The sequence below is a fragment of the Lichenostomus cassidix genome, chromosome 7 (assembly GCF_008360975.1).
Source record: "Lichenostomus cassidix isolate B80296 chromosome 7, HeHo_3.0, whole genome shotgun sequence".
In the NCBI taxonomy this organism is placed as follows: domain Eukaryota; kingdom Metazoa; phylum Chordata; class Aves; order Passeriformes; family Meliphagidae; genus Lichenostomus; species Lichenostomus cassidix.
This window is the reverse complement of record NC_139488.1, coordinates 21,701,509-21,720,075: the sequence shown is the minus strand read 5'-3', so window position 1 is coordinate 21,720,075 and position 18,567 is coordinate 21,701,509. Positions and strand designations below refer to the sequence as shown.

Genomic DNA, 18,567 nt, shown 5'->3' with positions numbered 1-18,567 from the left:
GTTGTAAGAATGTACATTAATCCTTCTTGTGATGCCTAAAGTACATTGCAAGCTCTTTGTAAAAAGTGGTAATTCCTTATGTAGAACAGTTTTAGTAGATACAAGCCTTTCACCATTGTCTCAGGAATCTGTCAGCCTACCAGGAGAAGGACAATATGGTTGTACAAATGTCCCTGCCACGCCAGGAAGGGAGTTGTTTAACACTAAATGAACTCTGAGCTGGCAGAACCAGACTGGTATTCTAGCTGGCTTGTGGAGCTCTACATTGCTGTCAATATAATATAGATTTTCTCTTGCTGAGTTTATCTGGGCTACAAACACAGTGACTCCCTGCTTTAAGTTTGCTGGACAGAAAGCTGAGAAGAACTGTGGGTTTTATAAACCATCCTTATTTAGTAGCTCTTTTTTACCTTCTATATTTACACATTAGTTTACATCTAGAAAATAAGAATTAAAGTCAACTTTCCATCTGAAACAGTTGCTTCAGTGGCTACAGGTGAATTCAGTTAATAGCTTTTGATGGGAAAAAACTTGGACTGAGCAGTAACTCGAATGCTTTATGCTAACCTCAAGGTCAAAAGCCTATGAGAATTTAGGTGTCTGATATCTCCATAGCATTTAGACCTCATAATTTCTAAAATATCCTTACAGAGTCTCAGTATTTTAAATCTCCATTCAAAATACCCACATATAGTCGATTTCCTGTGTACATCTATCTTCCTATACACAAAGTCACTTTCTGTCTGCTCTGAAGAGTGTAGAAACCTGGAGTTATCTCACTTTATTTTGTGGGGTGGTGGGAAGAGGGCTCTCAAAAGAATCATTCTGACAGCCACCACAACTTCTCTAACAAACAAAATGGTCAGAGCTTTTCAATACTACTACTGATCTAACCTAATACAGCACAGCTCTGCAAAATTACAGCTTTTGAAGTTGTGATTATTGGTTTATAATCACTCCTCTAGGAGCAAGAACAATAAACTAATAAAAGAAATTTCGATAAATTGAAAGGAATGAAAATAAAAATTGGATGCCCAGCAGTTAATAACTAGCTTAGAATTAACACTACTCTTGCAAGACGTGTATTTGCTCTTTGATCCGTTGAGTAAGAGATAATCTACTGGTTTGTACTGGTGAGTCCCGAAACAAGCTGGCTACCAGTACAACTCACATCATCTGATCCCCTTCCACAGCCACCTGTACACCCTGAAAAAGATGGACTTACCACTAGCAATACTCAAATGCAAGAGAGGAGAGGGGCAATAACCTGTTAACTGCATTTTAAATTTCCATGCAAAAACTACTCCTATCCCCTGGCTATGCAATTATCATTTGATGTGAGCTCTTAGCCACATTTTTGGGTCAAAGGGAAGTGTTGGAGGCATTTCTGTTTCAGCAGTGACCAGAAGATACTGTTAACCAGCACAAAGCAAAACTCTTCCCAGGCTGCTTTGTCTTGACCAAGGGCTCCCAATTCACACCTCAGAAAGAGCAGAATAGCTGAAGGCACAATCTTTCATGAGCAATGCACTGACACAGGGTTCCATTATCGTGGCAACTCCTGAGAGGTGGCCACTTCTCCACCAACAGTGACCCCCTGGAACACATTTGGCAGGATTTGGCCTGAAGCCATATCTCAGGCCCTGGGCCTTCCCAGTCTGCTCAGCAGTAGCAAAATATAGCAAGTGGGATTTTTCTCAAGTCAGATCAACTTGGAAGCAGACTGCCAAGTACAGGATGATTTTTACCCCATGGACAGGAAAAGCATATTACTACTATTATTATTGTTATTACCATCACCATAAATACTACTACTACTACTACTACTAATAAAGTGATTCCACTACTTTTTATTTAAAAAGTAATATAATTGTTATTAGAAGTTCTGTATGAAACAACAAAAAATTTAATATATAAAAATTGGAACCACTTCCAAATCCTACTAAAGTAGGATTTCCAAATGAACTCGATGACATGAGAAATTTTAACCCACCAACCTAGAGCTGCAGCAGGACAACACAAAAAGGGCTTTATGGCAGCAAGTGTCAGAACATGGCTCAAGCAATAACATTTTCCTCCCCCTTCAGCTGCTGCGGATCAGGAACCACATCTGGGAGGAGGGTGAGAGCACTGAGGAGCTGTGCTGCTCCTGACACCCTGGGCACAGAGTCATTACAGCACCTTCCCATGGATAAATCACGCCAGCAGCATGGCTTTCCTCTTGGAAACTGCAGCATCTGCAGTGGTCTGTAAGGAAATCGATTGGCCAGCCAGCCACGAAACTGTCCTCCAGATCCTCCTCTGTGACACTTAGGCTTAAGCCTGAGCAGTGTCACTGCAGGAGCACCACTCCCTGGCACAGGTGGTGACACACAAAAGGATAAAATACTCAACACACAAACTTTCATAGTGTCTTGCGTGGGAAGGGTGTGATTTGCTAATCTTGCCAAAACAACTGTGACTGGCCATTCCCAGTTTGGAGCATCTAAGTAGAGACAGGATTTTTCAGACAAAAGGAGAGCAGCACTGCCCAGAAAAAAAAAAATCCAATGGCTCAAAATAAACAAAAATCAAAGCACTCAAACTCATAGTCACTAGTGACTGTTTGCTGTGGTACTGTTCATTGGCTTGGTTTTGGGGTTGGTCCTTTTAGTAATTCACTCTCTGTGTTAAGAAGCAGAACAAGTTTCACTGGAATGCAAACCTCATAGTTACAGGTTTCCCACAGGTCATCAGGTTTGACACAGGGTCAGAAAAGTACCCCAAAATGTAGGGTATTTTGGTGCATATTTTTTCATTAATGCTAGCAAAAAGAAATATTGCCAATATTGCAGCTTTTGGAGGAAATGAGTCAGAAATATACACTATAAAAAGATTAAGGAACTATTCATTAGATTACTATAGTTAATTATTAGAGCTTCTCCATCTATTCAAGAAAACAATCAAATCAGACATCAAAGTTCATTAGGAAAATGAATTTACATTTCTTCCAAATGTCTTTTCATCCCTCCTACCTAGATACCATATTCATAAGATGGCAGACAGAACTTTGAAAAACCTGGGGTGAAATTAAAATTTTAAAATTTTAAAGTGATCACCTAAAACCTAAAGATGAAATAAAAGGTCTTTATTAAGCATACATAAAACCTTATAAAGAGGGAAAAAAAAAAAAAATCAAGTGTTTTCCAGTAAGCATGTATGTTTCTGTCATGGTTGTAATGAAACACGCATTAAGTATGAAACATATGGTTTCCATTTTGTTGCCCTGGAATCCATCCAAAGACATTTATGTTGTTAGCTTAATTGTTCTCTTCAGCTGAGAAGCTGTGGAAAATACCTCATCTGAAAAAAATCTGTACCTAATGGATAACTATAAAAGATTTGCTAGATTTGTGGCAGACTACTTTAATAAAAAAGCCCCTGAGATTACTAGATTTAATTTTTTTAAATTAGAATATAATTTCCAAACTAAAAATAAATTTGCTTTAAGAGGTACCAAAATTACAACAACAGATTATACTGGGAATATTATCTTCAGCTAATAAATTTGTAGAGGTGTTTATGGCTCTCTTTTGGAACCAGACCATGTGACCCAACAAGAATACATGACAATATCATTACTAATGTATCATCTCCCTAATTCCATATATTTGAGAAACTTCTCTTATGCCAAAAGAGCACTGCTCTGAAGATCACATTTAGCTAATAAGCTGGTTCAGAGGCAAGGTTCATTAAAAATTACAGAAAAAGAAGATAGCTCTCATTCTGTTATTTTTTATTAATTCTTGGGTTTGCCTTGATGCAGAAGTAGGTCATCAAATAGCTAGCTAAGAATTTCAAGACATCTATCATGAATGCTCAGATTCAAATTTTACTTATATTAGCAGAAAATATACTAGAAGGTCTGAAACAAAGTTCAAAGGCTAAATATTGCCACGGTATTCCTAAAAATTCATCCCTAAATCACAAGACTCCTAATCCCAGTCACAAGCAGACAACATATAAAACCTTTCATACCTTTGTGCTGTAAACCAATTCATTAAGCCTGCTGTAGTTCTTACAAATTATAGCTAAATTTTTGTTTGATGAAGCCAACGGAAAAATACCACTACCAATAAATTGATAAATGCAACCAGATCAGTTTGGAAACTTAACAATATTATGCTTCTTTATTTCATTAGTTGAGGTTATTTGGGACATGGCAGTTGAAAATCTCCATTTTTTTACCTTAACAATCATGCAGCTTGAGGACTGTGCTCTCTGGAAAGGACCCTGCAACTTGAAACTCCACACTGCCCTTGTTCTGCCAATGTACAAGCTTGCTCACCTTCCCAACCCACTGCAAGAATTAGTGGTTATTTTAACTCACCTTTGCCATCTGTGCTTGGACTCCACTGGCCTTTAAAGCAGAAACTGCCTTCTGAGCAGCTGCTGGGCTGTCAAAGTCAACAAAACCATAACCTGGAATAGAAAACATTATTTTGTTAATAAGACAGCAACCAGCTTATAAACAAACACTTCACAGCCAACAACTGTGCTACTGGCATGGATATTTAATACAATTTTCTTGTTGATGAAGATGGACAATTTGAACTCAAGTTCTTCATGTAGTCATTCCCCACAACCAGAAAAAAAAAAAAAAAGAAAAAAGAACCTAACAAAGTTCTTGAACTTTGAACTGGTGGGAATCTGCCCTAGGGGAACAATCCATTTCCATGCCCACTCATTATCAGAATTTTGGCCAAGTTGCTAACAAGCAATATAACATTTTGCTTTGCATTACCTTGTGTGTAACTTCTAACAGCAGATTATTTCAGAGATCACCAAGTAAAGCACCATCTGTTAATTTTTCTGAAGAAAACTCTTATTCCAGTTTGAATAAACAACAATTGTAAGTCTGTAAGTTACTTTTCATTTATTCAAAACTGGGAGATTTTAGTTTCAAAGACATATATCTACCCATTTTTTTGTAAATTACTTATCTCACTGTATATACACAAAAGACAGTTGAATTTTAAAAGTGAGTGAAAATCTAGCTTCAGTGAAAGCAAATGATTTTTCCTATTGTTGAAAGAAGAATGTGAAAAATTGTTCTGAAAGCATTTTCTATGCCATATAGTGCAATCTTTAAATATTAAAATCAACCCAACAACAATTGTAACTAATTCCATCTATTTGCAATAACCTCTTTTCTTATTCTGAACAACAACATATAACTAAGGGATTCCACGATGTCCAAATAGCAATATACCTTGGCATTAACAGACCCTGACCTTACAGGCTGGGATTTTTAATCCAACCTGGGAATTGGATGTTCAAGGCTCACCAAAAGGCAGTCAGAGTTTGGAAGCTACTTCCACTAGATGTTATGGAAAACCTCATTACGCATTTTTCAGTCCCCTTCTTTTCCACCAGTGAACTGCCCAAGTTTTAATTAAATCCCTTTCCAGAGATAAAGTTGGGGTAAAAGAAAACAAATAAAAAAATAAACATTGAAATAACCTCTGGAGTAGTAGAAAATTGAAATATTTCTTTAAAATATATTAGTTACCTCTTACAATATATCTATATTGAGAAAAGGTTGTCTAATGTTATAACTGAACAAGCTTTAAAGCTCTTAACTTGGGAAAAACAACTCAAGCAGCCTTGTACATCAGTGCAAGTTTATTTATGCTGCCAAGAAGCTGAAGAAAGCAGCATATTGTTTTGTGTAACACGTGGTGGTATGGATTGTTAAATCCTGACATGAAACAAAGTGAATTAGTTCGTATCAAGTTTTGTGCTGCCAAGGCAAGACTAACTTCCCAAACTAGCTCTGCACACCCATGGCAGCCTGGGTTATCACCAACACACTGCAGGGTGTAATACAGACAAAGTTTCATACTGACACCAAGCATGCCATCAAAGCTGGCTTTGCCACCTTCCAGATGATATATAAACTCAATTGCTCGTTGTTCCAGTTATTTTAAATCCCATGGCGTGTGTTTTTGGCAAAAGCCAGAGATGCTGTCAATCTTTTGGTTAAATTCCAGTTAGATATCTGCATTCTGCCTACTTATGTTCCCATTGCAATTTCAACAACAGGCAGTGAGCTTCCCTGGAGCCTTACCTTGCAGTAGATTGTGACAACAGGCTGTTAGCTACTGCTTTCCATCAGTGAGATTCAAATTCTGTATTGGCAAAGTCATCTTAAAACCCTTAAAGAATTAATGTGAGAATTTCTGTATCACTGAAAGGACTACTGAACACTTCAGGAACTGACAGAATGGACAGACTAAATCAGTTAAGCGCAGTCACAGGCATTAACTAATTAAAATAATTGAAAAGGGCATCTCCTCTTTCCTAGTCATGATGACATCTGCATACAAGCTGGGAAAAAAATTTCTAGAAATTTCAGTTTCTGAACTGTCAGTCCCTCTTTAATTTGCTTAAGATGGGGAGTTGAGAAGCTATGTCCCTGCAGTGCTTCCAAGTTCTGCACAAAAGCTTTGTCTTAATTAATGATGAACTCTCCTCCCTCTGCCTATCAGCTTTCTGCTCATTCACAGGCATTATGCTTACTAACACTGCTCCATCAGCTGACTTAATATTTCACTTTGCTTAGAAATTATCCTCTTAATTGTAAAATTTAGTCTGAAATCTGGTATTTCAGTGTCTGCTACCACACCTTCTCCCACCACAAACATGCTGGGATACAAATCACTGCAATTGCAGTGAGTGATGAAAATCAGTGAACTGATGTATCCAGCTTATCTTAAGGAGTTCTAATTTTTTTCCAGCTGCAATTACTTTGTTGAAAATGAACCCTCTCTTTGCTCCCAATACATTCAATAGAACATAACAAAACACAATTAGAGTACTGGAACATGTAATTAAGTGCCGCTCCAAGCTACACTAATCAATGGAGCCTATTTCCACAATGCCTAATTTTTCAAGATGCTTGGTATTGTTGAATGGTCATCTGCAAGTTTCCCTAGTTTCTCCAGGCAAAAGGGGAAAAGCTGCTTTTAACTCCATTTTTGTTTTTAAAATAGAGGCGAGCTGCCAGCCAGCACGGTGTGTGTTAGCTTCTCTCCAGCTTGGCTGTGCCGCCGACATCGGCTGTCTGCCAGCTCCACTGCAGGCAAATGCATTAAATACACCAACTACCAGCAAGAATAAAACTAGTTCAGGAATAAGAATGGGAAAAAAACCCGCCAAAATAACAAAGGTAAAAAGCACTTAATATACAACATTAATGTATTTCATAGAATCAGTTATGACTTTCAGGGGAACACAGTATAAAGAAAAATACACATACCTTTGCATTTGTTTGTAGTCTTATCCAAAATAGCCTTCGTGGATACAATTTTCCCATACCTAAAATGTATTATACATGCGTAAGGAAAATGAGAAAAGAACATCCTATTAGACACATAAATCACTTTGTTTCATATCCTAGTATCCTTTACTCTATGCAAAATGAAACGATATGTAGATTATATAATTATGGAATGCAAACTCATACATAGATGGAAGTGACAAAAAAGATCAGCACTTACAAGCATGATCTTGTTCTATTCACCCTATATTCTCAGTGGCACAACAGAATCACAGAACAAGTCAGAAAAACAGTGCTTTATAGAAAAGAATTCAATGCAGTTAAAATCCTGCTGTGTATAAGACACCATGTTTTAGACATAAGCTGGGACTCTCTCAATATAGAGACCAGTTATAAAGCAGACAAGTTGCCTTGTCAGTGCTAAACCTGCTAACTAGCCCAGTATGGAAAGAGATTTAAATTAAAAAAAAAAAGAGAGAGAGAAAAACCCAGCAAAACCCCAACTGACAAGCACAAAAATATTACATCTGATTTAATATTATTCTGTTCTGGAAAGTAACAAGTGCAAGACTTATGAAAGCTGATCAACAGAGGTGGCAAAAAATTTCTGTAAATTTCCGTAAATATAAACAATTCCAGCTAAAACAAAAACATCCCTCAGGAAAGTTTAAATTCCTTTTTTCTTATTGCCAGTTTCTCAGCTTCTCAACACCTGATGAGGTATATATGTATCCCTGTCAGCCATACAGCCCAAAGGTGACCACAGAGGCTTGAGCAACTAAGCTTGGGAAACAGGAGGACAGCGATCCCAGCTATGAGAACAACTTTCTGTGTCTGAAGTACTCTGCAATTTTTCAGAATTAGATATTTTGATCATATTTAGAGTAGAATCTGTTGCTGCTGGTGAAAACTCTCAATTTCCCTTGGAACAAAAATCCCACTTTCAATTTAAAAGCAGCAATTCTCTTGGCCTGCATCAGCAGTGGGACTGGAAACAGAGCACAGGTTTCCCAAGCTCCTTCCCACATCCACCTCTCCTTACTTGTCAGCTACACTTGTTTCGGTGCCCTGAGCACACCAGAAAGAAACGATGCAAGAGGAGTTTGCTTTCAATGGAGAATGTAATGCAACTTATTACAGTAAGAGGTGTATCTACATACTGTGTGCTAAGAGGCTCTTTATCATTGTACAAGAACCCAAAATGAACTGAGAATTATGAGGAATGTTATCAGTATACAAAAGGGGAATCTGGGGAAGAATGAAGTTTTGCCAGCTTATCTGCTAAACAGAACTCCAACAGACTGAGTATAATTTCAAAAAGATATTATGTCAAGAGACAACTAACTCCATTTCTGCAGTAGCTGTATTAGTCTTAAGAATTCTTCAAAATATACTAGAAGCCTAAAAAATTACACTTTGTTAAGAGTATTCAAACAACTGCTCACTTGCAAAGTGATAGTTATTCAAAGACAAAGCCTATTTACAAAGTACTTTCCCCACAAAGAACATCTAAATACATCTAAATGTTTCAGTGTAGTTATTACTCTTTGTGACCAGTTTCAAGACCCTACTGTTTATACGAGTTATTGTATGGTTTCAAATAGTTGCAAGGGGGTTAACCAGGGACACAAGCCACAAGGTGGTGGCTTCCTTATTTTATCTGAAATTGTGAGCATCTACACTGATAGAAAATAGATCTATTTATAGCCATAAATGTACAAGCATCAATGAAAATCAGTGCATACCTAAATTTACCATGTTAGAAGCTGTAATAAGGCAATAGAAATTGTGCATAATAGCTGGAGCAGGTGCTTTCTTATTAGTGCCATTTATTTTCCAAATATGTCATTCTATTCAGAAAGCTTTATTGTCCCTAAGTCAAAACTTCTCACATTTCCTCCAGAATTTTTCTGAATGCAGAGCAAATGCACATGCTATAAATGAGAGGCAAACTGCCCAGGGTGCTTGTGCCCAGCATGACATTTGACAGCCAGCATTCTCCATATCCTTATCAGCTCCCCTAAGCTTCTTAAAGTGAAGAGCTACATAGCCTTTTGTGGGAAAAAAATCCCTGAAGGATATTCTCGTCTCTGCTACTGTTTCAGTTCTTGAAAGCACAGAAAGTGGTGGTGGTGGTGAAGATCGACAGCGCTGGCCATTTACATAAACACAGCAATGCAGCCAGCAGGGTCAGGGCTGGCTTGGACTGCTCTGGCCCACGGTGCTGATGCTCACCAGCCCGTGAATGGGTGTCTGCACATCTGCTCTTTACAGAAGCTTCAGGGACCACCTTGCACTGAGCAAGATGGCTTAGTGATTTATTTCACTGTCCTAGATAGCATGGCTCCTGAGAGGAACCAGCCACCATGGAAGGCTGCCAAGAAATTTCAGCAGTGTGAGTCTAGGAACAAACTGGGAATCAGTATAACAATAGCAGCTATCGCCAGGATTTCTCCTACGATTTTCCCTCCTCTGTGTGAGTTGTTCTCCACTCATGCCATGAGGCACAGAAATGCAGTCTACCTGCCCTGAGCCTGGCCAGCAAGGTGCACCCCTCCTCCTTGCTCCCAGCATGTGGTCTGACCCCAGGGGAATTATTCCTTGCAGTTTCTCCCAAGCCTTCCTTCAAATTATGATCATTGCAAAAACCTTTCTTCCCCCTGAATTCTATAGTTTTTATACTCTGCTTTTAACACAAGCTCCTGTCTTCAACTGTTCATTTGTTGGGTGCAAGTGCAATCAAGACCCAGCAGAAATCAAGGAGCTGTAAAACACACCAGTCATCATGTAAACTGGTATGTATCACCTGCTTACAAAAAGGATTATAGCAAGCAAGAGCAAATTTATATTCCAAAGATGTCTATGATGTTAGGTGTTGCCTGAAGATCACATTTCCTCTCAAAGCTTATACACTTCTAGTTGTCTTAGGCACTTGCTGAGGCTTCTCTCCTGCTCCACAGCCTTACTGCATGCCTGGTGAGATTTTGCACCTACAGCAGAGCACTATTCCCATGGCTGGCAGAATCACTTCTACAGTGATTGCTCCTTCCCTCTCACCTGAAACAGTTTCTAAAAATGTGCTTTCTTTTAAATTTCTCAGTCTTGAGAAATAACTGCTAATCTGGCTGGTCAGAAGCAACTAGGTATAACTTACTAAGTGGGGTTTTTTCCTCCCCAAAAAATCTCCCCAAAGAAACATCAAAGTCATGTTCAACAGCAATAGAGAGTTCCTTATTTTTTTTTTTCTTTTGACTGCTATTAACACGTTCTTCATTTTGAATTATCTTTACAGATGGAAAGATGTTTTTAGCTTTGCATGTCTTTTCTACGCAGCACTCGTACCAATGTCAACTCACACATTGAGAAAGAGAGGGCTTGGGTAAGAGGCAGGTAAATAATTGCCAGGGTGCACTGGCTATGGGATTAACAGGGGTGTGCCCAGTAACAGCCCCTGTGACCCAGTGTACAAGATATGGTTATAGTACAGAACACCAATACAAATGTCTATCTGGACAGGAGGTAAAGAAGAAACATGTTCAAAGCCATGCTAGGAAGAAATGCAGTACAGGTGCTTAATAGGATAATGTTTACCACTGCTCATTACTTACTCTTAGTGCAGAAATGAAAAAATAACCCTCACCTGCTCATGCTGCCCCAAAATCTACTTCCAGGCAATATGAATGTCAAACACTGCACTACACCTTTGTCTTGGAGGCTTTTGAAGTGGAAGACTTGAAGCAAAGCATCACCACATAATTTTTTAAAATCATATTGTTCAGCAACATGGTCAAAACCAGTGCAAACAATAGTCCTGACAGATTCATTGCAAATAGCTAGGGATACATTCAACATTTAAAACATATCTGAAGCCTAGTTTTGGCAACCTCCATGATACTGAAAGAAAAGGGTCCTTAGAAACTAAGTACATGGATCAAGCTGAACCACTATTTATTTTTCTCCCTTTGTACATCTGGTGGTATAATGAATATATGTGGAAATGTCAGGGTGATAAGATGCCAGCATGAGCATGACAAAGAATGGGGAATGAAGTAGCTTGAAGTCTCTGCCCCAAGTACTGTTTTGAGTGTTGAAAGAAGTTATCTGTGTGTGCATTAGGGGAGGTACAGTAAGAACAGGGAGCGAGAGGCGTGATAAGGTTTGTCTGGAATGAATTGTTCAAATCTTTGTCCACCAAGCTCACAGTGCTTCCCTTTGCAGTACTTTCAACCTGTCTTCCAGCTTTTGCTGTGAAGGGTTTCTCTGCCACATGATGTTGACTTGGACACAAATATGTCAGAAGGATCTCTGTTACCATGGAAAGTCCTTGCCTTTTTTTGCTGCTTAGGTCCTTCATCCTGAACTCTCCAGAACTTTGTGTTGAAGATGAACAATGCTCTCCCTTTGCCTAAGTCCAGTACAGCTGCAAAAAGAACATTCCTAGAGATCCTGATGTTAGAGTTTGCATTACTGTAGTGCTGTCAAAACTGCTCTGATATGCAGAAACAATGCTGCATATCTTCTGTGTTTATTCTAGATTAAGTTTTACATCTTAGCGTCTTATCACTGCCCTTCATGGAATGCTCTTATTTTTAAGATCCAGAATCATGTGGTAAAACCAGACATGGATTTCGTAATTTGTAAGTGGCTCCAAGTACATGAACTCACTTTAAGGTGGAATTGTGAAAGGAAAGAGAACCTGGCTAATATTCCTGTAGGGAGCCAATATTCTCACCAGATGACTCAAAGACTGGAGAGAGCACAACAAACAGGCAGATCTGGCAAGGAAGGTCACATGGGAGAGCAGATCAATTAATCCTAAAATACAGTGCAGTTGCTGAATAGATCCACATCAAAATAAGCTGTAATTTTGACTAGGGTAAATAACTAGCAGAAAATGTACAAAGCAAATACCTCCAAAGCAATTCCTATATTAATTGTAACACTAAAAAGAACAAGCAGAGGGGCCTGCTTGGTCTGCAAATCAGCTTTAAAAATAAGAGACAAAACCAAGAAGAAATACAAAAAAAAAAAAAAATTTCTTATTCAAGATGGCCTTATTCATCACACAGTATGGTCAGTGGGTACCTTGCATGTACTCTAAATGCAGCAAAATCCAGCTTGAAAGGAAATAATGTCTTTCAGTATGACCTTAAATAAATGCACACAACAAACACAGACTTCTGCAAAACAGTGAAGAGCAACTTTTAAGATAAGATCCTCACCTCCCAAAACACAGATAATTCTATTTTGAACACTATGACTCAAAACATTTATGTGCAACTGATGGTCTTTCTAGCCAGGCCCACACCACCATCTATCCTGCTTGCAGAGGGGGTGGAAGCCACTCCATTCATCTGAGCTGAGACCTGAAAAGGAAACCTGAACAGTCTACGGGAAGGCCTAATCTCTGCTGGAGTTCCCAGCTCCTCTATAATAATACCTGGTCGGAAAGAAGCAAAGAAAATTGCCTGGATGTGAGAAAAAGAGTCAAAGGAGTTGTCAGCAAGAGCTGATTTGGTACAGCTCACTCGTGTTCCTCACGGATCTTTCAGTGCTCAGGGCATTCCTAAGCCAACCGCACAGCCAAGGGAACATAATCAGCCCCATCAATCTTTTCTCCTGGATCCAAAATCCAAGCACAAAAAGTTTTATCTGGCTCCCATACCTCCCTCTCTCTGCTGCATTTTGGGAAAGTGGTGTACTGAACCTTAAGCTCTTGCTCCCTTTTAAGCTTAGACAAACACAAGGAGTTTTTGTTTCTCCGTGTATCAAATTTTTAATTTTCCCGTAAGGGGAATTTCAGAAAATAATTGTCAATACAACGCTCTAGTCCTTGTGATAGCCTACTCTGATCCCACTCTTTAGTTATGAGTAAATGTTTCTTACAAAAGCTTGATAAAGAAATGTATTCAATCCAGCAGAATACTGAGTTTGGAGAACAGAATCAAACCATATGGTTTCCATTTTTAAATTCTTCTTCACCACATCTATGCCCTAGAGCAGAAGGAAACATTGCTGAGAACATTTTGTCCGTATTTTGTTTTCTGTTGTTGGAAGACACACTGTTCTTTGAGAAACTCTTTGGAATAACTCAGTTGCTTCATGGCCATCATGCACCTAATGGTTTTCTACCAGAACATCGTAAGTACCCACCACCAAAAGCTGGACCAACCATTTTAATCATAATTAAACATTATATAAAAAGTTGCAGTTATACTTTTTATATTGTTATTTTTCCAGTTAATGAGTGTGAATATTCTAGCTTAGTATGAATTTTGTTTTGAAATTGTTACAAATTTGGCCAATTTATTTGGTTAAGTCTCCTTTCCTAGTTTTAGATATTCAAGCACTGGATTAACAAATGGCACCAGATGTGCCCTGTTTCAGGCATTAGACCTTATTTTTCTGTGCAAAACAGAAGTTTCTTGTGTACCTGAAGTGTTACTTGGATGACATACTGTTAAATGATTATGTGGTTTTGACATACAGCTGGTTCCTTCCTTTTTTACTAACTGTCCCTTCGACTCTCTGTTACTTCAGGAGAAAGACGGTACTTTCAAAATATCCAAATATGCAAATACCCAAGTCGTTCTCATTGTCATTTGTTATTATTTTACTTTGGAGATAAATAATACCTCCAAACAAATCAGAACTTATTATTATAAAAGCCAACTACTGTTTTGTCTTTATAAAACTACAAAAATCACATTTTGTCTATTAATGCAAAGACTGCTTTTGAGATCTGTGTACTTAAAAAAAAGGAAAAAAGATCCCCCAACTAAAAAACCCAAAAAACACAAAGCTCCACAGAACTCTGGCTTTACTGACAAATCAATATTCTTATATACTGCTGTAAAATCTTCATTAAGATCAGCAAAGCTTTCTTCACAAGCTCTCTATGTTTAATTCTTCATTTAAATTCAGTATCTTTTTGTTTTCAATGAGATTCAGTGTATGTCACCATCATTACCAAAGCAATTACCAACATCAGCACAATGCAAACTACTATTACTTTGGTACAAATAATTTTTTCTCCAGGCTTAGTAGGTTACAATCCCAGATCTCCCTGAGAAGTAAACAAAAGCAGCAAAACCAGATGCAAACCCAGATATTCTCTCATCTCTTACAGCTGTCTGTCCTTAGAGGAGCAGACGCTTTGCACAACAGACACACACAATTTAGTAAAGTGTGGACAAATGCCTTTTAAGTTCCTTGGACAATATTAATTTCAACAGATAAAAAGCAGCATTTTATGAATAGGTATTTGGTTTGTAGTATTCAGGCTCTACACCAATGTAAATGCTCCTTAGAACTTAAAATAATCAGGAATTCAAAATCCTAATGGACAATGAAGTGACGCCAAAAAAAATCTTGGAAATTATTTTTTAGCTACCCAATTAATTTTTCTCAAGAGTATTTATTTCCTGGTTCAGACAAAGATAAGCTGTGGGGACAGGGAAGATATGTTTTTAGAATCAGGAAATGTTTGCTTCCTCCTGCTCTTGCTTCGTAGAGATGTGAATAACCTTTATCCAGTCCTTAGAAACTGACTGAAATTCAAGGGGAAAGAGTCCCGTTAGCATCCTACAGTTATTTTTATGACATTTTTCCAAAGGTTTTTCAATTATGCTCTTTTTTGCACAATAAATTGATTATCTTAAAACCAAGACCCACTGCACAATGTCGTTTCATATAGCACAACTGAGGAAGACTTTGGGTTTTAATGTCTCTGGGCATTCAAAACATTTCAGAAACATTTCAGCTGACACTACAGCAGCTTTCCCAATGTGGCTTTCTAGTGTCTTAATGAACAGATTTCCAACAACTGCCTGCAGAGGTGTTTTCCCTGTCAATCTTAAATCAACAAATGCAAGGGCATGTTTATTTAGTTTTACTTTATAAGGTTAAGAATGTTGCAATATGTGAAAAAACAGTTATTCTTCAGTACTATGATGACACAGTCATGAGGGGGAAAAGGTTTAAAAATAATCCATTAAGTACACACACATACACACACCCCCCCTCCCAGGAAAAAGCTTTTGGAGTTGGAGGGGAAGGCTCCTGTATGCCTGTCAGGCATCAGCAAGAATTCAGCTGATGCTTCTTTGAGAAAAAACACAACAGCTGAAGAATCTTTTTAAAAAGAGATTTTAAAACGTAAATATAAAAATCTTTGCATTAGGGTTTTTGGGGGCTTTTTTGAGCAATTTAAAAGAAAGAAAAAGGCAAATTCCAAAGGATGAACCTGTAACTTCTATTCTAGGCTCTGACAAGTTTATCACTATCTATAGCCTCAGTCGCTCCACTGAGGATGTGCATTCAGATACTTGGCAGAGCCATGATTAATAATCACCCTCTCTTTAGGGAGAGATTTTTGTCAAAGCCCTGAATCTTGGCCTATCCTTGCTCAGCTACAACATGATTTTTACTACTAAACATACGGCACTTAATTTCCATTTAATCTTCCATAGGCTAACAAGAGAATACTGCTCAATGTTATGGTAGGAAGAGACCAACACAACAGCTCCAGACACTGAAAAAGGAGAGGGCAATAGCAGCTAAAGTGGCAGAGCTGACCTCTTGCCCTGCATCAGAGATCAGCTTTCATATTTCATAGACACCTAAAGATTCTCATCAACCTAATGACTCCTATGAAAGCCAGAATACCAACATGCTGGTCCTAAATTTGTTGATTGCATAGCTGTTTTAACTGTAGACACAAGATGTCACATGCTGTGAAGGAAAATGGGATTTCAAGCAACAAACTGTGAAAAATGATCCTTTTCAGTGCTTCTTGCAGCCTCTGCCCCTGCAGTAACCCAACCTGACTTCTGACAATCTGAGGTGATTTTGCATAATCTCTGAACCATCTGCTAGGCTATCTGTCAGTTCAGTAGCCTTGTTACTTTACAGTTTATAGGTTAAGCAGGATAAATAACCTATCAGAAACACAAAAAGATTTGCCACTTTGACACAGTTTAAAGTGCACATATTGTCTAAGTAACCACAGCTTGCTTACTCCTAAACTGAAGAAAAAGAAAATAAAAGTCAAAGTAATGCATTAAAACAAATATCTGCTCTTTCAGAAAAGGAAATTGCTTATCATCTTTACAGTTTATGAAATGAATAGTTCAGCAAAACTAAACTGATTTTTCCTAACTATTTTTTGCCTACACTTTTAGGAGATTTTTTTTCTTCACCCATTAAAAAACACACATATGAAGCATTTTTAAATGTGTGAACTATGTAGAGTTAAGGTTTTCAAACACCTGCTTGAAGGGATACAAATGCTGGTTGACATTAAAAGTGCTGTTTCCTGACAATGATCTATTGAGTTTGTTAACCAATGAGAGTGAAAGACCACTCTGGTTTTCCTTATAAATTATGTGTCATCATTCTTTAGAGAAAAATATTTAAATATGAAGTGATGTGTGCAAATTAGATAGAACAGTTTAGAAACAAATTTGCTGCTATTCTATTTCAAATATAGAAGATTGTAATTTATATGAAGTGCTCTTCCACTGAAAGCATTACACAAAATTTTAGCATAAGACACATAACTGAGGATCCTTTGTAGGAAAATAGTTTGCAGTTACTCAGTCACAAACAATAAATCTCAGAATTATCATAAATCAAATAAAATATATTAAGATGATACAAAGAACTTGCCATTAAATGCTACAGCACTAGAAAAATCAAGGAGTCTGCCTCTCAATGTCTGCCTCACAAAGCAGGCTATACTTCCTAATCTGTACTGCCCAGCATTCAGTTCAGTAGAGCAAACTCTGAAGGAGCCTGACTTTACAAAAAAAAAACCAAAAAAACCCAACCAAAAAAAACCCAAAACCCACCCCTCAGAATTCTTGGCTAACTCGCTTCTTAGTACTACCATCACTCTTACTTAAGAAAACACAGGATAATCTACATTTTCTGTGGCGATTTGCATGTGCAACTACTGACATGGCTATTCAAGAATATGGGAAGAGGCTACAGTTTCCTACTGTTACAACATTGAAGAACAAAACATGTTATTTCAAGAAAGCAAATGGTCTCACCCCGCTGTTTTCTTACCCTAATGCTACAGAGAGGACACAAATTAGGCACTGAAAAAAAAAATCTGCATTTTACACACAGCTGAAAGCCTGAAACAATATTATTTGTAAATAAATTATCATAATTCCTGTGGCTCTCAGAAAAAATATAAAAGATATCAGAGCATAGGGTTTCACATAGCCACAAAAGATACAGATTTTTTAAAATAATAATTCATTTGCAAGCAAAATACGGAAGTACCAAAAATGGTTCAAATTACAAGTCTGAAATGTTGTTTCTACACTCTAGTGATTTCTTTTATCCTTTTCTTCATACTGAGAAATGATCACTGCTCAAGACAATGATTTGGAAAGATGAGAAATTAACCCAGATGAATGCTAATATGTATTTATAAGCCAAGCTCATGGCAGGTCTACAGACGTGCATGTATTGATTTACCACTGCTCACTGTTTTAATCTGAAAGTAAGGCAATATTTCCACACTCTACCATAAATCTTGGCAAATTTCAGCCTCACTGATTTTGCAGAGCCTACACTAACAGCTTGAAAGAATATAACTATGAAGACATAACAGAGCAGTTCTTGTTATTCATAACTCTTTCCTCTTCCCTCTGCTAAACTGTAGAGATCAGCTTGAGAGCAAAAATGAGTCTCTCTACCTGAAGACCTTTTATTTCTCAATTCCTCCTCCTCCATCCAAGGAAGCCAAATTCAGTCATTGTCAGTATTTGATGCATTGTCCTTTACTTGGGCAATTCCGAAGCATATTTCTTTTTCTTGTGGGAGGGAATTAAAGAAAAGGCAAAGGGAAAATAAAATAATTTATCAACACTTCCTAATACTTTTTCCTTTGTTTAGTCAGAACAGCATAAATCAAAATGATTTTATCATCTGGCTACAGGCTTAGCTAGTGTGAGATTACCTCCTCTCTGGATAGACAGGGAGACACCTATCGATACCACAAGCCTGTATACTTGCAGAAGATTACTCTTTAATTTATTTTTGCATATCAATTTCACTTCCAGCAAAGTGAAATATATAATTTATACTCTCAGTTTAAATAGATGATGCTCCAAGGAAGCCATCAGTCTAGAAAACCATGAGATTGGAACTGCCATAGTACAAGGGGACTTTCAACCACATCCCATTTCCTAGGCCCTGATCCATCTGCCACCTCTGAACTACAAAAAACT

At 37.8% G+C, this 18,567-nt stretch overlaps 1 protein-coding gene across 5 annotated transcripts in view; it reads right to left on the bottom strand.

Annotated features, from left to right (window-relative positions):
• RBMS1 (RNA binding motif single stranded interacting protein 1) overlaps nt 1-18,567 on the bottom strand; it is a 143,182-nt gene that overhangs the window by 32,682 nt on the left and 91,933 nt on the right. For all 5 annotated transcript variants that reach the window (XM_085066655.1, XM_085066657.1, XM_085066656.1 and 2 more), the window contains exons 3-4: nt 7,301-7,359; nt 4,370-4,461 (exon numbers count right to left, since the gene is read on the bottom strand). In XM_085066655.1, the coding sequence (XP_084922781.1) occupies nt 4,370-4,461; nt 7,301-7,359 (151 nt within the window). The remainder of the gene's footprint in view (nt 1-4,369; nt 4,462-7,300; nt 7,360-18,567) is intronic.